Genomic DNA, 22,500 nt, shown 5'->3' with positions numbered 1-22,500 from the left:
CCTTCTTCTTATTTTAACCTTGCCTTATCCATTTGCATTTATATCTTATGTTTGCTGTCATTGTTATTATACCTTTGAATATTATTTACGTATGTATGTTTATATGTATATCAGCGAAAGCAAACATTTGTAAATAGTATTCAATGAGCATAATAACAATGACAGCAAACATAAAATATAAATACAAATGGATATGGCAAGGTTGCACCTATGATCTCAGAGGCCACTCCAGCTAGCACACGTTCCTGTCCCTCTCCAAGAAGGGCCCGAAAGACCTGAGAGACAGCGAGAAAAACACGTTCGCCGATTTGGGAGGGTTAATACGACGGGGGGGGGGGGGTGATGAAGACAGACAGACAAGGACAGGGACAGGGACACGGACACAGACACAAACACACACAGAGAAAGAGAAAGAAAAAGAGAGAGAGAGAGAGAGAGAGAGAGAGAGAGAGAGAGAGAGAGAGAGAGAGGAAGAGGAGAAGGGGGAGACAGAGAGAGAGAAGCAGAATGAGAGGGAGAAGAAGGAGAAGGAGGAGAAGGAGAAGGAGAGAGAGAAAGAGAAGGTGAAGTAAAAGAAGAAGGAGAAGGATAAGAATAAGGAGAGGGAGAGAAGAAGAGAAAGAGAGAAAGAGAAAATAGAAAGAGAAGAAGGAGGAGGAGGAGGAGGAGGAGGAGGAGGAGGAGGAGGAGAAAGAGAGAGAGAGGAGGAGATGGAGAGAGAAAGGAAGAGAGAGAGAGAGAGAGAGAGAGAGAGAGAGAGAGAGAGAGAGAGAGAGAGAGAGAGAGAGAGAGAGAGAGAGAGAGAGAGAGAGAGAGAGAGAGAGAGGAGAGAGAGAGAGAGAGAGAGAGAGAGAGAGAGAGAGAGAGAGAGAGAGAGAGAGAGAGAGAGAGAGAGAGAGAGAGAGAGAGAGAGGAGAGAGAGAGAGAGAGAGAGAGAGGGGAGAGAGAGAGAGAGAGAGAGAGAGAGAGAGAAGAGAGAGAGAGAGGAGAGAGAAAGAGAGAGAGAGAGAGAAGAGAGAGAGAGAGAGAGAGAGAGAGAGAGAGAGAGAGAGAGAGAGAGAGAGAGAGAGAGAGAGAGAGAGAGAGAGAGAGAGAGAGAAAGAGAGAGAGAGAAAGAGAGAGAGAGACAGATAGAGAGAGAAAGAGAAAGAGAGAGAGAGAGAGAGAGTAAGAGATAATTGGGTTATACATTGTAAGGAGGGAACAGCATGCTCACTGACCCCTCAAACAGTTCATTTTTTTACAGAGAGAAGAGGGAAGGGGAAAGGAAAAAGACAGAAAGAGAAGGACGAGAAAGCGAAGAGAATAGGAGAGAGGAGAAAATAAGAGAAAATAAAAGATGAGGTAAAAGAAGTAATTCTGCAGACGGGGTTCTCTGAAGAAGATTCGACCATTTTGAGATAAAAATGAAACGACTTGTTTCTGTAAAAGGCTAAAACGACCTGATTTTCAACTCATTTAGAAAAAAAAAAAAAAATTCCATAAACTTATTGTTTACGTGACCAGATCGGGTTCATGACCTGTTCCCAGACCACACACCTGTTTCTCAAGTTAAAGATGGAAACGGTTTTCCTTGGTTCCCGGAATGCCATGCGCCGCCTGACACCTGCCCATCCCTTCACTTCCGCCGAGGCCACGACAGACGAGGACGCTTGCGACGACTCCGACAGGTCGTCCTCGTTCTCTTGTTCCCTTATGATGGCTATGATGTCGTCCGTGCTCTCGGATCTCGGGAAGAAAGTTTCGATGCTGGAGTCAGAATCTTCATATTCTTCTTCTTCTTCTTCTTCGTCATCGTCATCGTCGTCGTCGTCGTCGAAAGAGCTGGTTTTGGATCCTCTTCTCTTTTCGAGGTTCATCTGGCTCGGCCTGTCTGTCTGACCTCCAACCTCTGGTGTCGCCTCCGCCGCGTGGCTCTCCCCGCCAACTACCCCTTCCTCGTCAGCCATCGCTAGTTCTAGAGCGTCTGTCACTTCCCCGGGGTTTATCTCCGCCGCCCTCCGCCCTCCGCGGGGAGTCTCCTCACCCACAGGGCCTCCGCCCTCCCCCAGCGTCCCTCGGCCAACGCTCACTTTAAGGCAGCTTTTCACATCGAGATCCGTGTGGCTTTTCTCGTCGTTCTCGTCCAATACGGCAAATCTAAGCGCGTGGATAAAGTCCGCCACGGCGGTCATCTCGGCCCGGGGATCTTTCGCCATTCTCCCTGCAATTTCTATTTTAGGATCTGTTTGGGAAATCCATTGGAATGTTCAATTATTTTCAAAAATTTCACACCTAAGTTCACATATGGTTTATATAAGTGACAAAAACTGGTGTGGGCTATAGGATAGAACAGCGCGGGACAGTTCTTCTATCAAGATATATTCTCCTAGAGCCAATAGTCCTTTATAAATCTTGAAATAAATTATTCAAGTGAGTTCAGTCCTGATTTTTTCCCCACTCAAAGATAACTCCCTTCAGTCTCTGCGTAGGCCTTTCGCAATAACTGCTTAAAAAACAACACAATGGCCTGAACATCCCTCTCCTCCTGACTTCCTTCCAGACCAAAGTGCGCCTAGGAACACCTCATCGTCTCCTACTTACGCAAGCAGGCATGAGTTGGACAACAACGGAGACAGATCTAACTAATTTCTTCAAAATAAAAGGTCTTACACATACCTAGCGAGTGCATTTGAGTGTTCATAAGGCCTAATCTAGTGACCATACATACCCACGGACATTTACAAAACTTCCAGGCGGAAGCGCTGAAGATTCCCTCCGAAATGTCGACAAATCACGACCCGCTCTCAGTCCCGCACAGTGACACGCATTATATTCCATTCAATCATGCTTAACGAGCGACCAATAACGCGACCTAAATCAGCGCCCTCTGTTCTTAAACATCTCAGTGAACACTAACTCCTGTTGGCAACCATGTCCTGAATTCAAGATCCTTTTGTTACAAGGCGTCATTTCCCACGACGTGAGAGGGCCAAGCGAAGGAAGGATATCCTAAAAGCGGGTCGAATCACACGACTCCTCCGTAACCACGGTGTCTGACGTCATTAGGTGTCGCAGGCGTGTTCTGGGAAGCGGTGAGAACACGCCGGTAGTCGCAACCGACGTCCCTGACATTCGCGGGACACAGACGAAAACAATGTGCATAAAGATATGCGCACAAATAAACACACACAAATAAACAGTGACAACAATATCAACCAACACTCACAAACACACAATGGATAATCGTACCTAATAGTTATCTAACTTGAACCGTATTAACACAACGCCACATTCTTTCGATTGAGGTGCAACAATGAATAAACAATCACCCACAAGAGAGACCGGCGACCTGCGAGATAGCGAGAGAGTATCCAGAGAAGAGCGCTGCTACGCCCAGGGATGCAGACGAGGGCACTCTCAGCATCCGGGTATCGATAACCTAACTCGCGCGCGTCATCCTCGAAGGTTGGCCGAGCTGCCATCTTGCTTGTCACTCGCTCGAAGAATTGGGGACACGTGCGTTGTAATGAATCTGTGTTTGCTTATTCTACAACCTTCCATTATCTTATAATTATCATTCTCTTAACAAATATTATCATCCTGTTCGTCGGAAACTATTATTACCTTTCTCTTCTACAAAACACGTTATGTGAGAGAGAACTACAACTACAACTACTGCATTCATCAACCACCGTAATATGATCTCCTTCTACCGAACAAGTGATGAGACGCTTGCAACACCTTAATTGTTTTTCTGTCGACACCAAAGCCAAGATCACTCCGTATGAGCTTATCTTCGCGCATGCGCACGTCACAGACACCATAGCCTACGTTTAGTACATAAACACAAATCCTTCTGTCACCGTTTTCCCTTTGTCCTCTTTTTTCGCAGATGATTATCAATGAAATTCCCTTTCTTCTACTAAGGGCACGCACGTCCACAGAAATGCGAGTATTCCCACGAAACACATTCACAACTGTTTGGTAACTTGCGTGTAACGTGTACACGGAAAACATGAGAGTGATAGAGAGCGGGACGCTGATAACGACTGCTGGTGATAAACAAAAATAAAAGTCACGATAAGACGGGATGAAGAGGGAGAAAAAGAAGGAGAGTGATACGGTGGGTGATATGGACGAGGAGGAATAGGAGGAGGAGGAATAGGAGGGGGAGGAATAGGAGGAGGAGGAGGAGGGGGAGGAATAGGAGGAGGAGGAGGAGGAGGGAAAGCAGCGGGAGGAGGAAGAAAAGGAGGAGGAGGAGGAGGAAAATGAGGAAGAGGAGGCAGAGGAGGAGGAGGAAGGGGAAGAGTAAGAAGAGCAGCAGGAAAAAAAGAAAGAATAAAAAGAAGATGGCAAGGAAGAAGGCTGGGAAGAAAAAAAAGAGAAAAATAAAAGGAAGAAGAGGCATAAGAGACTGAAGAAGATAACTAATTAGGAAAATGACGAGACCAAATCCACTTCTCTCTCAGACGCAGCCAAAAACAATCTTGAATGAAAAGTCTCATAAGTTTATAAGACCTTAATTCCAGTCTTCTTTCCAGTAAAAAAAAGAAAAATAATGGGTAAGCCGCCATTTACTTCGCCGCTGATTGTAAATCTGATCTTGATTAGTTTTCCCTCCCGGAGATTCCTGGAGTTGCTTTTCGATTCAGTCAATCAGTCCATTCCAATCATTGTTATCATGATCATAATCATTATCATCATGGGGATCATGATCGCTATCATTATCACTACCATTATCATCACCTTCAAGGGATTGATCATATCATCATTATCATTGCTTTAATTATTGCCTTTTAATGCTATTATTAATATTATCATTAATTGGATTTCCTTGGATTTGTTTATTTGGCAGGATGATAATGCGTGAGGGAGAAAAGAAAGGGGGAGGGAGGGAGGAAAGAAGGGGAGGAGGAGGGGAGAGTGTGAGATTGAGTGTGGGAGTGAGTGTGTGTGTGTGAGAGAGAGAGGGAGAGAGAGGGAGGGAGGGAGGGAGAGAGAGGGAGGGAGGGAGGGAGGGAGGGAGGGAGGGAGAGAGAGGGAGGGAGAGGGAGAGAGAGAGAGAGAGAGAGAGAGAGAGAGAGAGAGAGAGAGAGAGAGAGAGAGAGAGAGAGAGAGAGAGAGAGAGAGAGAGAGAGAGAGAGACTGGTTATCGAATTTGAGTTTTATCTTATCAGTACTGAACTACTGCAGTGTATTGACAAATACACAAATCTACACACGCAGAGAGAGAAAGAGAGAGATAGAAGAGAGAGAGAGAGAGAGAGAGAGAGAGAGAGAGAGAGAGAGAGAGAGAGAGAGAGAGAGAGAGAGAGAGAGAGAGAGAGAGAGAGAGAGAGAGAGAGAGAGAGAGAGAGAGAGAAAAGGAGAGAGGGGGAGAGAGAGAGAGAGAGAGAGAGAGAGAGAGAGAGAGAGAGAGAGAGAGAGAGAGAGAGAGAGAGAGAGAGAGAGAGAGAGAGAGAGAGAGAGAGAAAGAGAGATATAGATAGATAGATAGAAATAGAGCGACGGGAACATCAGCCAATGTATCAACCTAGCAACAAAACCCCAAACAGCCCCTCACACTCCCTTCAGCGGGATCGATAATGAGGAATGTCAGAGATACGGGCATCCCTCTCGTTATGGTCAGGAGGGGGATCGATACCGGCGAGGAGGAGGGGGGGGGGGCGCAGGTTGGGGGCAGGGAACTGGGGAGGGGGTAGAGGGAGAGGGTGGGGTGGGGGAGGAAGGAGGGAGGAGGAAGGAGGGAGGAGGAAGGAGGGAGGAGGAAGGAGGGAGGAGGAAGGAGGGAGGGAGGGAGGGAGGGGAATGGTAGGAAGACAGGGGGAGGGAGAAGCGGAAGGGAGATGGAGTGAGAGGAGAGGGAGGGGAGGGGGAAGAAGAAGAGGGGGGAAGAAAGGGGCAAGGAGGAAGGACATACAACTGGGAAGGGAAGGTTGGGTTGGAAGAGGAGGGGAGAAGGAAGGGAGTAATATGAAGGGGAAAAGGGAATAAAAGCCTGGGGATAAGGAAATGGAAGAAGGGAAAGAAGGGAGAAGACGAAACGTGAAAAAGAAAGGAAGATGATGAGGAAAAAATGAATCGAACGAGGAGAGAAAAAAAAGTGAAAATGAAGATAAACAGATAAAGATAAAGATAGATAGAGAGGGAAATAAACGAGAGAGAGAGAGAGAGAGAGAGAGAGAGAGAGAGAGAGAGAGAGAGAGAGAGAGAGAGAGAGAGAGAGAGAGAGCGAAGAGGAGGGGGGAGTAAAGCCTGCACATGACATTTCTGCATTCGAACATTATGAGACGACTCACTGGACCGTAACACCAACCTCAGACGGAAAGGGGCAAGAGGAGCAGACAAGAGTGAAAGGAAGAACAAGAGAGGAAGAGTTGGAGGGAGAAGGGAAAGCGAGGGAGGGAAAGGAAAGGAGGAGAGAAACAAGGGAGGAAGGAAGGGAAGTGAGGAGGGTAAAGGAAGGGAGGGGGGAAAGGAAGGGAGGAGGGCAAGTAAAGGAGGAGGGAAAAGGAAAAGTCGATATGAAAGGGATGTGAGGAGGGTAAAGGATGGGAGGAGGGAAAAGAAAGGGAGGAGGGAAAGTAAGGGAGGAGGAAAAGGAAAGGAGTAGGGAAAAGAAAGGGAGGAGGGAAAAGAAAGGGAGGAGGGAAAAGAAGGGTGGAGGGAAAGGAAGGGAGGAGGGAAAAGGAAGGGAGGAGGAAAAAAAAGAAAGGGAGGAGGGAAAAAGAAAGGGAGAGGGAAAAAGAAAGGGAGGAGGGAAAAGGAAGGGAGGAAAAAAAGGAAGGGAGGAAAAAAAGAAAGGGAGGAGGGAAAAAGAAAGGGGGGGAAAAGGAAGGGAAGGGAGGGAAAAGGAAGGGAGGAGGGAAAGGGAAGGGAGGGAAAAGGAAGGGAGGAGGGAAAGGGAAGGGAGGGAAAGGGAAGGGAGGGAAAAGGAAGGGAGGACGGAAAGTGAGGTAGGGAAAGATAGGGAGAAGGAGAAAGAGGGAGGTAGGAAAGGGAGAAAAGGAGATGGAGAAGAGAGAAAAAGAGGTGGAAGTATATAAAGGAAGAAGCAAAAAAGCACGAGGATGTGAGGAAGAAATGCAGTTGCAATGCAATTGACAGAAGATAAGCAATGGGAAGAAATGGGGGAGGTGAGGGGGAAGGAGTGAGGTAGGGTGGGGGGAGAGGGGAGAGGAGGATGAGGGAGAAGGGGAAGGAGAGGGAGAGGGAGAGGGAGAGGGAGAGGCAGAAGGGGAAGGAGAGAAGTAGAGGGAGAGGGAGGGGAAGAGGGAGAGCTGCAAAAAAAGAAGTAAATGTCACCAACCGGCAGATCTGAGTTGTCAAGGCGGAAATGACAGCTCTGTCATCTTCTAATAAAATTTCATTGGCTGATCAAGCAATCATTTCTCCATCAATCAACTCGTAAATTAAAGCAAGAGAGAGTAAAAGAGGAAAGGGAGAAAGAGCGCTAAGCAAACTAAAAATAATAAATAAATAAGGAACAGGGGAAAAACAGGGAACGGGAAAATAAAGAGGAAATGAGGAGAGGGCAGTGGGGGGCAGGAAGTGGGGGAGGAAGGAGGGGGGGGGGCAAGGGCAGGTAGTAACAAGGCGTCTGTCCAGGTCAGAGGATCGATAACTCGGATCAATTATAACGATCCAATCAGACTTTAAACTGCCCTCGTTCGCACTATGCACTTCTGCCTCCCGCCTGAGAGTAACAGACAGAATTGTGCTATACTTCTTTTCCTTATTTCATTTTTTTTTCTCTCTCTCTCCTAGGCGTAAAACTGTCGATGGGATATGGCTTTTTGGTTTGCGGGAAGTGTTGATTGATTAGCATTATTTATAACACGTGTCGTGTGAATGTGACTGTTTTACTCGTGCCAGGAACAGCAATAATCTACACTTTGAATCCAACTTTTGATCACTCGTGAAATATCAACAATGAAAAAAAAACACACTACTACTAATATTATTGATTATACACACACAACATTATACACACAACATTCACGCAGATCAATCATCCATCATATTTCGCTGCGAAGTCTATAAGAAGTTTCCAGAGCTACATTGACACGCTTACATCCATGCACCAAACGGCGCTCCCGGTTTGAAGTGGCCGCCGCCGCCGCCGCCGCCTCGATCACTCTTGGATAAGGATATGCAGGCACTTTCCCCCCGACGCCAACACCGAGGCCAATTCTACGCCACTTTAGAATCCGCCCGCTGACTAATCGCAGTAGGAGAGGAGGTAGAAGTATGCTAAGAAGGTTCCGTTTAGGGCCAGGCGGGAATTCTTGCGAGAGACCGCTCACTTATCCTTTTCTTCTTTATTTTTTTCTCTCTTACGACTCTTGGAGGTGATCCGAATGTCTCTCGAAATCGACTGAGAACATAATGAACTTTACTGGACCTTTTCGTTTGACATCCTGAACACCTCACCTCTCCCTCCCCTCATCCTCCCCCCCCCTTCACTTTGGACCTCTGTGGTGTCCACTTGACCTCCATTCACTTTCGCTTGGGTATTTGTTGTTTTTCTCTCCATCTCCTTTTCATATCTTTATAATTCGTCCGTGCTTAAACACAACGACTTTTGTTCTTCTCTTTCGAGCCATTCACTTCCCAATTTTATGTTCTTCGCTTCTACCTGGAGCCACTTTCTTCCTCTTAAATCGCCCTTTTCCACTTTATTTATCACACTATTTATCACAAGGCCCGTCCTCTTCACTTTCTTTTGCCCGTAGACTTCCAAGCATCGTGGCACCGAGCTGGTCGGGAATGCCATTCACAAAAGCACGACCCTGGCGAGCACTCCGCCTCAGTCCCTATCAGAGAGAAGACGAGCAGCTTTTTCATGGCACTAACTGGCTCTCTTCAGGCCAATACACCTGGCTCTCGATTAAGGATATCCATGAATCCGGCGACACACAAAGGCCACAGAACAACAACAAATCCCAAAATAACGCAATATGCCGGACTGGAGGTGTTCCTTCCTCCTCCGAATAATGAGTAACAAGGTGTGTACATTCGAAAGGTACCGCGAGGCGACTGGCGCGGCTCTCTCTCGCTGGCGATCCCCGCCTTCCCGGCCGTCAACCGGATGTTCGGGGACATTCTTTTCTCCGATAAACGTTTTATTTGCCGACCATACTTCTGGAAAGCCCGGTGTTGAAAGAAGTCGGAGGGGAGGATGGGAGGATGGGAGGGGGTTGAGAGAGGAGGAAGGGGCATAGCTAGTCGTTTCGCACATGATGCCAAGATTGGGCATCACTTAGCAAGGCCGGGAGTGCCAAACCGGTAGCAGTTCCACTGACAAGAAGCGGTTCTGATGCGCCGTCCAGCTTCGGCATTCGGCAGGAAATACCAAGTGACACCCGCGTTCGAGAAAAGGTGCCTCGACGGTGGCACACGTGGCCGACTTGCTTTCACAATCAGTGGTACAGCACTAGGACATTTGTATGCAGTCACAAAAACACAGCATAAACACACGCAAAATCATACAAACATGCAAACAAACAAGTAAACACATACGTGCGCGCAAACCCCCACACACACAATATGATAAGAGCCTTAAAACAGACTAGTTCTCCATGGGTACTGCCTATATAGCTAGATGGAGATTGTACAATGAATCATAACTAGAGATATGATAAGATAGCATAATCCAATGTCTATATCAATTTTGATATGCAGTCATAACAACTATTAGGATTTACGCCTGTTTTTTGGTTATCGAAATTTGACTCGTATCTTATCAGTATTGAACTACTGCAGTGTATTGGCAAATCTGAGAAAGAGAGAGAGAGAGAGAGAGAGAGAGAGAGAGAGAGAGAGAGAGAGAGAGAGAGAGAGAGAGAGAGAGAGAGAGAGAGAGAGAGAGAGAGAGAGAGAGATACATACATACACACACACACACACACACACACACACACACACACACACACACACACACATATATATATATATATATATATATATATATATATATATATACATATATGCATATATACATACATATATATATATATATATATATATATATATATATATATATATATATATATATATATATATATTGATAGATTGATAGGTACAAATAAATATAATATATATATATATACATATACATATATATATGTATATGTATATGTATGTATGTATATGTATGTATATATATATATAAATATGTATATATATAAATATGTATATATATATATATATATATATATATATATATATATATATATATATATATATATATATATATATATATATATATATATATATATATATATACTTGTGTGTGTGTGTTTATATGGAGACCTATCCCTTAAAGTGAATTGTAATGCCTGGCGATTTGCCAAGACTTAATTGTACATTCATGCACTCTATACATTTGATCGTTTAAACCGTCATCACGTTGTCGAAAAGCACAAACAAACAATTTCACAAGAAGAAGAAGAACAAACTGAACAAGCACCCCCCCCCCCCGAAACCATCTGGCCGCCAAACGCGCTTCTTCGGCCAAACGTTACGAGGTTGACCTTGGCCGTCCGCGAACCCACAGAACTTGTTCCGAACTTGTTTAATATCCCCGGGCCATAACGTGACCGACGTTCTCTTCCGAGCAACTTTGTAACAGGCGCAGAGTTCAAGACAGACACTGAGGGCGACGATGCAGCCCGTTATAACAAGCATTGCGATTTTGCCTCCAGAGGTCCTCATAATGCTCCATATTTTAGAAATATTTGGGTCATTTTTATCAAATTATCACAAATCACATATTCTACCTATACCATTGTCACTCCCTTCTATATACGGACAAACGAATGGAGACACAAAACAGACAAATAAACACTGCAAACAAACAAGCAAACAAACACACACACGCGCGCGCGCACCCACATCCACAAACCAAAGGAGCAAGGGCAGAGAGATATCCTTCGAGGTGTAATTAACCTTGATAGTAATAAAAATACGGATCAAGTGCTACAGAGACAGGAAGACTCCTCGAAACATAATTTACATAAAGATTACGGTAATATTTTTTTCACAATGCTTATGTTGCCTTCTTGATAACTATAATCACAGATTAGCGTCATTAACTGCATGCTTAATAACACCTAAAGAAATGCTCATTGCAACAGTCGAACAGACAGATACAAAGGAGCAGTCGAACAGGAAACAGCTAAGTAACATAACAACTTCAGGGTCATTATCTGATTTTATATCCTCTTTTCATTCTAGCACTGACTTTTTTACAAATATTTTTGAGTAACGGCACCCACAGGTGCTCACACAGGTCTTTTTTGTTCAATTATATTAAGACGAAGTGACAGAGCGTAATTCCTAGAGAGAAGCCACTACATATTGAACAAGTCTTTTTTGGAAACGATAGGGTATTACGACTCGCCCCTACTCTGTTTTTTTATCACCACCATTGTTATTATCATTATTAATTGGGGTAGAGGTTTATATCTATTAAAAAACGGAGATGTCTGGCGAGTCCTTTTTCCGCGTATCAAGGATAAATTACGCCCATTTACTTCTTAAACATTGAAAAAATCGCTACGTGACCATGAAGTTCTTTGCAAGAAGACGCCAGAACCCCCCCCCCCCTCTATCCCGTAGCTATTAAGAAGCAGTCCCCCGGATTTATCTATCATTTGCCTGCCGGCCATCATGTCTCTCTCTTTCTCCTTCCTCCCTTCTTCCCTCTCCTTAGTTCTCCTTCCCCGTCGATCGAGCTGTGCACACTTGTAATAAAAAAAAATAAAAAACGTTAATCACAGAAAACAGTAAATGTAAAAACATTGAACCCATTTCACTCTCACATTCGCAGTACAAATGAATGCCATCACCATGACACCTACGCCCAAAGCTACAGTAGCGAAACAAATGAAAGGAAAATCGCTCAGCTACTGTACTCTCACCCCCCCCCCCAACGCCCGACCATCGCTGTTATATTATAATCTAAATCAAATCTTTGTTTCCTATAATGAATGTCATGTTTCTACTTTCGCTGCTACTACTCGTAGATCTGCTATTCATTCCATGTACAGTATTCTGTGACTTCCCTTAACTGCAGGAGGAAAGAAAGGGGAAGGAATTGGGAGAAGGAGTGTAGGCGGAGGGAAACGAAGGAGGGGTAGGACGCCGAGGGAATAAATGTAGCAACTGCGAGTGATGTGAAGAGCCTGGACGGCTCTTCACATCACCCTCACGCGCAGCAAGAAGCACGAAGACCCGGGGATAAATTGGCCTGATAGAGTGTGATGGGTCAACGTGGTGCCCGGGGCATCACCTGCTATCCTGGCCTCCCTCCCTCTGTCATCGAGAATGAGTCACGCCACAAATCCACACCGCCCTCCCTCTCTACTTCTGCTCCTAAGCAGACTCCCTCCCTCTGAGGCTTTCCGCTTCACTGGCGTCACAGACCTTCCTTCCTTCCTTTGCGTAAACGTTAATGACTTGCTCGAGTTGCTGGCCTTCACGAGACCAAGACAGAGAACACTTCGTACGTGTATGACTATCGACGCCAGACTTTCTCGGTGAAAATCTAAATGATTTATTGTGGCAGATAAAACACGCAGTTAAAAAACAAGTGCAACCCAATTAAAATAAGAGGAGAAGCTATATGCGTTAAGTTTTAAACAGACTTTTTCCACCGAAGGATTGGCTGCTACGAGTCATCATGGTGTTAGACTATCTAAACAGCCTTCATGGGCATTTTGCATCACATACACTTCACAATGAGGGAAATGGTCTGCGGTCACCCATCGCCACGCCTCTTTCCGACCGTCACAAAAGAAACGGAGATGGCGTTGATGAAGAAAATTGCCAAGTCCGCCTGTGGGTTTACTTTATGGTTAGTCCTGATTGAGTCGTGTGTTTCCACTTACGATGCTGTACTCACAACGACTCTAATCTTCCCTTTTCTTCTATGACCTGCTATCAACTAATAAAAGTAACCTACTCGCCTCTTTATAGAGATCTGAAGTTTAGGAAAATATATGTCGTCACTTCACTGACATGCATAATAAATTTACTCTAGCAGCCGGATCTGCATACTCACTTTTTGAGGAAAAAGTCGATGTTGACGTAGTTGGAGTATTTCGGGGAGTCCGGAGGGTGATCCGGTGCAGGTGAGCCTCCCGAAGGCGTGGCCCCTGAGGACGCGCCTCCTCCGGACTTGCTGAGGCCGCCCTCGCTCGACGCCCCAGAGGCTGCCGACTTGAGAGTATCCGTGCCGTTGTACTCGGAGCTCTTATCAGACAGCAGGACGTACTCGCCCGTGTCCTCGTCCTCGTCGGGCGCGACCGTGTCGTACAGAGGCTCGTCGTCCGTCAGATTCTCGAGGGAGGCTCCTGAGGCTGACCCGCCGCCAACCTCATCCTCGTCCTCGCCGCACCTCGAGGAGGACAGCGAAGAAGTCTTGCTCAGGCCGACGCGGCGAGAAGGAGCGCCACTTCCGGCGCTCGAGGAAGCACTGGACGAAGACTTCGACACGCACTTCTTACCCAAACTTCCGGTGGATGAAGACGCACTCGACGGAGACTTCTGCAACTCCTTGGAGTTAGATGGGGACTTTTGTAGGTCTCGGCCCGGCTGAGGAGACCTGTGCGGCTCCTTGCCTGAGGAAGGGCGGCCGTCACTCGAAGCGGAGAGTGTCTTCTGCAAAGGGCTCTTGGTTGGGGTGCTCTGAGAGTCCCTGACGGGGGAGGGGTGTCGGGGGCGCTGTGGGGAGCGGGGGGCGGCATGAGGAGGACGCGACAAACCGGGAGATGAAGGCACAATCTTGATGTCCCCTTCACCCTCGGCGCCAGTGGACCGGCGGAACGTCTTGGGGGGAGGCGCTGGAGGAACCTTCCTTCCACGGGAGTCTTCGCTCTGTCCCGCCCCGTTCACAGAGATGACAGTTACGAACTGAGATTCTTTGGCCCCAGGGCCTCCCGACACGGCAGGGACGGAGGTGGAGCGGTTATAGGCTGGAGGACGCCCTGCGCCGCCCATGCCAGGGGACACCATACCTGAAGCTGTGAACCGCCGTGCAAGGTCCTTGACGGTGCTACCCCCTGAGGGAGGGGCTGCAGCCAGAGGGGTGATGGGTGCCAGGGGGGAGCCGTCCTCTTCATCCGACAAGATCGCTGACTTAGCTCCTTCGGTCTTGGCCGCTTCCTCCCCTTGAGACGGTTCCCTCTCCCTCGCCTCCGCCTCGTCGCCGTCCAGGGTGGGCGAGATGTGCCCCTTGCCGGGATGGCCTCGGCGCTGCACCATCATGGTGTTTATGGCCTGGGTTACGGCGGAATCCACGCCTCCGGGGAACACAGGGGCTGCCCCTTCGCTGCCTTCACCTTGGCCTCGTTCCTCCTCCTCGACTCGGTGGCTAGAAAACTCGCCAGAGTCGCCCTCATTCCTTTTCTGCAGCTGGACGTCGTTCAGCAGGCACTCCAGGTATTCCACATAAAACTGTTCCTTCTCCAGTTCCTCCTTCAGGAGAGCTACACGCGCGCGATGCTTGGACAGATTCGCACGAACATCCTCCTCCCATGCCGCCGGCAGATCATTCCCGGGGAACCTGGCTCGCCAAGCCTTGTGGAACTCGCTAAACACGCTCATGACGATGCCCAATGCCTCATCCCTCACCTACGATACACTATAAGGAACATCATTCAGTTTCACAAACAATCACTTCAAACACTCACATCTCACGTTCGACCGAGAGCGACACTAATCCTCTCGTTACACTTGCTCAGACCAGACTGAAGTAAACAAAGCGGACGACACCCAAACCGCGTCCAGGATCGAGTCAAGCGAGATCCCAAATATTTGGTCTCACCCGTTTGTGTTTTATCTCGAAAAAAATGGAATGATGCTCATATACGCTTCATACGGTGATGGGTTGATTTTCAAAATTATTATTTCTGTTTTTATGAAGAGAGGCAATTATGAGAAAGCTTCACAATACTAGTAAGAACGCGAACAACGAAGGGTCTGATTTCTTATCCTTTTTCTGCATTTATGATATACAATACCGTTGAAATATTTGTTTATTTACTCATATTTCCAAAAATCTTACCTTTATAATACCCTAAAAACTTTTAATCAAAATGTGATTTTCTAGTCAACAAATGCTTCTAGAGATTATCGTCTGCATAAAAACACAAATATTCTTAAAACTATCTTTTCGTAGCTTGAATATCCCAATCAGTCTATCATAAAATTAATTTACAACGAAAATAAGCTTCATATATAAAAATCTCCCAAAATGTTAAAACTTGGATGTGTATATTTAGGCGGTTCCCCTCCCGACCGGCAGAGGGCAGCGGCGGCGCCACGGCCCCTCAGAGCGGCGAAAACTCTCAAGAAGGAAGAACCAACTCAGCCCGGAAAGAAATTCAAAATGTTTGCCAGAACCGCACTCTCCGCTCGCAATGTCTGCAGAGCCAAGCGTAAGTATGCTCGATGCTGTATATCTAGCGAAGAAGTGAGTTTGAAAAGCTACAGGTCACTGCAGAGCTTTTTTCTTCTCTTGAGGTTGATTTCGTCATTGCTGGCCCCGATATAGGGATTGGGTGCCGGTTACTTAATTAATATTTTTTTCCGCTTTTCTATCAGAACTTGACTCTTCGGTCACCAATTACTTATATGTATCTGTAGCAAAAGCAGGTTACACTTAAGTGTTGAAGATATTGCCTGTGATTTTTCTCTTTAATTGCGTACGTGATTAACAAATATCTATATTTAACACTTGCATACGTGACTTTCCCTGCTCCGGCTTTGCTTGAATACGACTGCATTATTTTATCGATTTCAGCCTAGGAGATAATTCCTGCTGTGCTATATGCATAAACAAGGATGCCTTAACCTTGTATATTGTTTGAATTTTGGTCACTTTTTCTTATATGACTGGTTAGCTGACCTCTTTGAAAACATGGTGCTGAATAAATTTGATTTTCAATGTATTTGTGATGATGCACGCATTTTTTCGTGTTAAAAAAACGAAAACAAAAAAAAATCAAGTGACCTTTTTCTGGTTCTTGAGGTATTGATCAATCTTTCCTTTGAGAATTAGCAAGTTTAACACAGGTGTGAAAGCCTATTTGAAGTAATTCAGAGTTTTCTTGTACTCCATCCTACCCATTTTGAATAGAAAATGTATTTTGTGCGAGTATTGAATATTGCCAATGAAAGCAAATAAAAATGATATCTTGAAACTTATAAATGCAAGCATATCATATTTTGTCAAGGGAGTGGCTTTGCTGTCTATGATTCCCTTCCATATCCCCGATGGGGCTTTTTCTTTATGCATGTAATCTTCCTCTCAGACTGAATTCTTTATGGATGACATTGAGAAGTTCAATTACATGTAAATTATTGAGTCTTTATACATGCTGATATGAATCGCGCAGATGCTTAGTCATTGAGATGTATTCTACAGATGTAGAGTGTCTGCCAAATATTTATCAGTAACCAAGGGTAGAAAATGCAATTTGATAAGCAACTTTCCTGCCTCGGTAAATTTTCTGAATAACGCTGCGTTACTAAATGCCACAAAAGTGGTATTGATGGATTCCTCTAAACCTCTACTGTTCATATATAGTGGAGATAATGCGCTTCCACCCCTGGACCCCACAATCTAGGTTCCTTTTTTTAAGACACTCCATGCTACCTCATCCTACTTTGGGGCATATTTCATATGCAAAATCTTAACCCAATTACCTACCTGCTATCGGGACCCAGATTGTGGGGTCCAGGGGTGGAAGCGCGCATTATCTCTACTATATATGAACAGGAGAAGTTGAGAGGAATCCATTGATACCACTTTTGTGGTATTTAGTGATGCGGCATTATTCAAAAATTTATGCCTGGCTCCTGTTATTTTCTGTGCTGATGTGGTTGATGTTGAACAAAATGAGGTGGAGGTGATCTCACTGCTATACAAAAAATCCAGTCTTGCATTTCTGATTCTTTCTGATATTGCTTAGATGATGGATATAAGTATTTTGTCTGGATTATGACTGCATGAAGGCTGCCTCAATATAGAATCAGAGTGACACACACTTGCTACTAAATTGACTTAAACAAGAGAAGGATAATGACACAATTAGCTATTAAAAAGTGTGCCTGCTGTGACTAAAGAGATAGCCTTGGCATCCATACCTTCAATGCTCCAGCAAACGGCCAACAAACCCATGCTGGACAGTTACGAAAAACAAAGTGGTATATGAACCCAAAACCACTCTTTGGTGTTGGAAGGCAAGAACAAAAACAAATTTAGCAATAGCTGTATGGATGTGATTGCTAGATATTGAGCAAACAGTAATGGAATCTCTTGTTTTATTTTTTACTTATATATATGTAATATAATTTTTTTTTTTTTAAGGGGAGGGATTATTTTCCACATGAACAAAAACAAAAGGAGAGTAAATGAAGTATTTTCTTTTGATGCTTTTTTTCATTGCATATTGATAACCAAACTTCCCCTCAAAGCAGCATTGTTTATGGTATTCTATAGTTTCAGGTAAAGATAAATGGTCTGTTTCATGTTTGATTTCTTAGCTTGCTGATTTTTCTCAATGCACCAAAGTTTCGAACATGAATAAACCACAGGCCAACATAAGATGTTTCATCCAAGAAATTAGGGTAATTTTTCTGAATAGAGCTGTATTACTAAATACCATAAAAGTGGTATCGATGGATTCCTCTCACTCTGTACTATCTATGTATGGGGGAATTTACCCATGATTCTGCCCCTGTGCCCCATAATCTGGGTCCTGACAGTTGGGGAGGGCATATAGTAGATCAGGGAAATTGCTGGGTAAAATGTGAATTTGGGGCATATTTTGTATGCAAAATCTTAACCCACTTACCTACCTAACTTTGCCTAGTTTTAAAGTTAGCCCCCACCCCCCTATTCATGGTACTTCATGGTACTTATGTAGATGATAGGACCAATAATGACGCGACCACTCAATAGAGGGCACTTTATAATTATACTGTAAAAAATGTGGAATAATGAGCCATCTATTGAGAGAACATATTGCATGCAGGTAATTCATTGAGGTTTCCAGTCCTCTGCTTGTCAGTAGCTGTAAATACGTAAACACAACCAATTTTTAATTTCAAGGTGAGGATGGTGGTTATCGAGGTATTTTGCTCAAGGTATGTGCAAAATACCCATGGCTAGGTAATTGGGTTAAGATTTTGCATACGAAATGTGCCCTGAAGTAGCACAGTAGAAAGAAGTGCCTTAATCCATTGTGGACGGGGATAGATTCGCTTGTCCAGTCTCCAGGATAGGTATTTTTTTAGAGCGGGGCAGCTTGAAGCAACATAATTTAAATCCTCCCACTCTCTCTCAGTCACTCATTGTAAAACTAGAGCCGTTTTTGTGTTTCATTGAGTTTAGAGACATATGTGCCATATGACAGGCTCTATCAATGCTGCAGTTGCCTGTAATTGTAGTATATGATCCATATAAGCTCATTTTCTTTATACTCAGTGTGATAGAAGTTTTGCTGTTTTATGGGAAGACATAAAGCAACTTTATTTTTCATATTTTTGTGCTGTCATGAATGAATAAAAAACATATCAACCACCTACAATGAAGATAACATGAAGAGGTAGGGAAGAGGAAGGAAACCTGTGCTTGTGACTGTGAGTGCCACAGTGAAAGGCATCAATATTGGCACAGGATCACATTTTAGACACTGGGTATGGATTGAGTCACCTTCCTCTTCTCATTCTGCATGCACAACCTTTATTGGCGGTACTTTAGAGCAAGAGGTCATCAATTTAGTGTGTGCCATCACTCTATAAAGATAGTGCTTGCAAGAGACTGTGGGTGCCATCAAGGCTCTCTCTCCTACTGGTGCTAGAAGAAAGTGGTGCCATGTAGATTTTGGATGTTAGGTTTGCTTAATATTACGGTAATTATAGTAATTATGTCTGCAATTGCCATCGTCACTCACTCCTTACTCATAGCACAATAAAACAGCACAGTGACCCAAAGTCCCCGAATGTCATGTACGTCATGACACCCGTCCGCAATGGGTTAAAAAAAAGGGGGATCTATATTATGGGGTACAGGGTGGAATCGTGCATTATATCCACTACATATGAATAGTAGAGGTTATGAGGAATCCATCGATACCACTTTTATGGTATTTAGTAACAACGTTATTTGGAAAATTTACCGAAATTAGAATTAGTTGTGGCCAAAGTTTTTTTTAACCCAATAGTGCTCGGAAGTAAACCAAGTGCATTAGCTGCTGCATGTGGAGTAACATGACAATTGTCCACTTGAGATAGAATTTAGAAACATGGGAAAAATTGTCTTTGATTCTGGACAAGCAGATTGTTTTTCAATAAAAGCATCTGAAAAAGAAGATTAGGCTTTCTTGCGAGGCCTCTAGTTTAAACTAGTGACATCAAAGCCATTAAACTCCACCCATGTATAGTGTGCAGATCTGAGAGTAGCCTCCAATGTTGTGGCATGTATAGGTGCCTTTCAGAATGTGGATCCACCTCGCCTTACCTTGTATAAATGCTATCTGTAATCATTGGGTTAAGAATGTAATATTTACAAAAATATAAGAGTAAAAAAATAATAATAATAAATAATCATCCAGAAAACTGTAATTTATAATTTTATCCATTCCATGGTGCTCTCAAGAACATATAAGCTAAATTTCATGGTCTTTTATTTCAGATTCAGGGTTGTATTATATATGGTGATATTCTTGCTATTACATCTTTAGGTACAACAAATATTTTGGTAACAATGAGAATTTATCTAAAATGTGAATTTAAATGGGCAATTTTTGTATAGTTTGTGTTTATTTTAAATTAATTTTAACCCCTTCACTACGGGCAGTAGAAAACGCCCCTCACGCCGTATCCAAGCTGCCGGCGCGCTCCAAATTTTAAACGTCGCTACTGAATATGACAAGTTTTAAGCCAAAACCTCAACATAATCATCTTGTGTTATATATCAAAATATGCATAGTTAACCTCTTCCCCCATATGCATGTGACAAGTTATTTACATGGGTTGGGAGGAAGATGGAAAGAATGACCTTGGTGAGAGGCCTCACTCAGATGATAAAGAGAAAACGGTTGGAGTAGTATGGTAAACTAATCATAATAAGTTTTATATTTTTACATAATGTTCCATAAATAAATAATAAAATGATTGGTAGTAGGGCCCATCGGTGCCTCCCCTGGTATAAGCGAATCCCACTCTTATGTAATAAATTAATAATAATGAAAGTCAAGTAATATATTGTATCATATCCGACCTCTATTCTGAAAGATCTCGTACAGTATCTGGAAGAAAGAAAACTCAATTCCACCAGAACTCAGCCATGACGCAGTATGCGAGTCCTCAGGTTTGACGCGAGCGCTGCGAGGACACAGTATACGCGTCCTCGTGTCGAAGGGGTTAAACCTAAATAAAGTTCAGTCAGAGAGAGCAAGGACAAATACTTAGTGACCAAAAATAGTTAGAACAGACAATTCCCAACAAACATTCGAGTTCCACTCTGTCTGACAGGTTGGCATGAACATTAATCAAATACATATAACTTCTTGCTAGATCTATCAGAAGGGATGGATTCTTCATAATATTTATCACTTTGGTTTATTGCATTATCTGGTATAAAAATGAATAAGATTTACTTGACTAACATGTGCGACTAAGAGCAATAAAAAAAGATACTCTATAATGTATAAAATGTCAAGATATTGTCTGTTGGTGACAATGATGTGCACTTGTGAATCTTTGGTAATATATCATATATAGACTCGCATATCATACTATAAGTCAAGGAAATAATAGAAAACACGTACTAAATGTTAAGATATGTGACCTGTTTAGGAAGGGTTAGATGATATATATACATAAATATTTTTGGTTGTATGTATGGATAATCATAAATTAAATAGGCCATTAGTTAAATACTATCACAAGCATGGCAAGTAAAAGACTTTGGCATATTACAACTTCTGGAGTGAGTTAACTAACATCAGTAAATTTTTTGATATCACCTGTATCTTGACAGAAAGTGCTATTCAGGTTGTCTGAAGCTGCTGAAGTCTTTATCTAGAATTTGATGAAGATGCCTGTAACACATGTGATTTTTTTCAAACAAGTACCTTGGAGAAGAGTTGGAAACAATTTAGATTTATTAAGACTTATAAATAGTAAAAAATATAATGATATACCAATAAATGATTGTTATTTGCAATGTGTGTAGACAGGGAATAAGGGAGAGGATAGGATGTGGGGTTTGGCTGCATGAAATATGGCAAACTGTACTAGCATTACTTTTTCACACTCATTACATTCCCTCACCAAGAAATAAAGATGAAGAATATCATTCCTAGTTAGGAAGGCCTACAAGGGAAATGAGAATATGGTGGCTGGAGAAAGCTTTTCAAACAACATCATATATATTAGTATATCTCACTCACAATGAAAAATACACAGGAACAAAAGATGACTATTGATAGCTTGTGCATGATCGTTGTTAATAAGGCTGATTGTACAAGTGGCAGCAAACCATGATTGTGATGAATGGAACTTTAGAGCTTATACAGAGTTCACAAGATGAAATGTGTTTATTCCCCTTTTATAATTTCCAAGCTCACTTAAGCAAAACTTTATACAGTAGAAGCAGTAATTGTTAAATAAATGAATCAGCTTGTTATTGTTTTTTATCCAGACAGATAGTTCAGTTTCCAATAGTAGAAGTATTAACACATTGTGTATGGGTGTCATGACATATGTGTTGGCACGGATTAGGCGTAAAATGCGTACATGATGTGACATCGGGATCTGCTCACAGTTGAAGCGGGCACGCAGTCACGAAGTATTATGGCTGTAACAGCACTAGCTCCAGAGTTGCAGGGCTCCAAAACCAGCCTAAACCTGCATTTTATTATGGATTTAGTCTGCGCTACCTAGAGGGTGGAGAAAACACTTTCCTCATCCCTCTAATTTTTAGCTGGTGCCGCTAGCGTTGTAGACCGCCCGTCCTAACAACCACTTTGGTCATTGGGTGCCCCGTCCACAATGGGTTAACCCAGTCACGACGGGGGCATTCCAGCCCTGCATGTTACAATGCCGGGGCTCTTGAACGCATAGGCCTAAATCAGTTAACCCATTAACCCATTGCGTACGGGTGTCATGACATACATGACGTAGGAGCTTTGGCCTGACGACGGGCGTCATGACGTACACGACGTTCGGGGATTTTGGCTCACTGTGCTATTTTATTTTGCTATGAAAAAGGAATGAGTGATGATGGCTACTGCAGTCCTAATTACTATAATTACCGTAATATCGTGCAAGCTTAACGTCCAAAACCTAAATGGCACCACTTTTTCCTAGCACCAGTAGGTGAGAGAGCCTTGAATGGCACCCATCCACGGTCTCTAGCAAGCACTGTCTCTATAGAGCGATGGCACACACTAAGTTGATGAAGCAGGCAGAACGAGAAGAGGAAAGTGACTCAATCCA

The 22,500-nt window shown here is 43.8% G+C and overlaps 3 protein-coding genes across 11 annotated transcripts in view; 2 read left to right on the top strand and 1 right to left on the bottom strand.

The window, feature by feature from the left end:
- The window catches only part of RhoGAP1A (Rho GTPase activating protein at 1A), a 219,290-nt gene extending 204,531 nt beyond the window's left edge, over nt 1-14,759 (bottom strand). For 6 of the 8 annotated variants that reach the window (XM_043011019.2, XM_043011021.2, XM_043011020.2 and 3 more), the window contains exon 1: nt 13,052-14,759. In XM_043011019.2, coding sequence (XP_042866953.2) covers nt 13,052-14,595 — 1,544 coding nt within the window. In that variant the 5' untranslated portion in view covers nt 14,596-14,759. The remainder of the gene's footprint in view (nt 1-13,051) is intronic. The other 2 variants (XM_086539152.1, XM_086539153.1) reach the window with 1 other exon arrangement.
- LOC122249861 (low density lipoprotein receptor adapter protein 1) overlaps nt 1-22,500 on the top strand; it is a 148,537-nt gene that overhangs the window by 33,119 nt on the left and 92,918 nt on the right. The gene's annotated exons all lie outside the window — the stretch shown is intronic.
- COX7B (Cytochrome c oxidase subunit 7B) overlaps nt 15,333-22,500 on the top strand; it is a 12,266-nt gene continuing 5,098 nt past the window's right edge. The window contains exon 1 of the mRNA XM_043011014.2: nt 15,333-15,428. Within this exon, the coding sequence (XP_042866948.2) occupies nt 15,380-15,428 (49 nt within the window). The 5' untranslated portion in view covers nt 15,333-15,379. The remainder of the gene's footprint in view (nt 15,429-22,500) is intronic.

The sequence above is a fragment of the Penaeus japonicus genome, unplaced genomic scaffold (assembly GCF_977035675.1).
Source record: "Penaeus japonicus unplaced genomic scaffold, GWHDUDI00000001_assembly GWHDUDI00000008, whole genome shotgun sequence".
Classification (NCBI taxonomy): Eukaryota; Metazoa; Arthropoda; class Malacostraca; order Decapoda; family Penaeidae; genus Penaeus; species Penaeus japonicus.
Note: the sequence above shows the minus strand (reverse complement) of the source record. Positions and strands in the feature narration are given on the sequence as shown.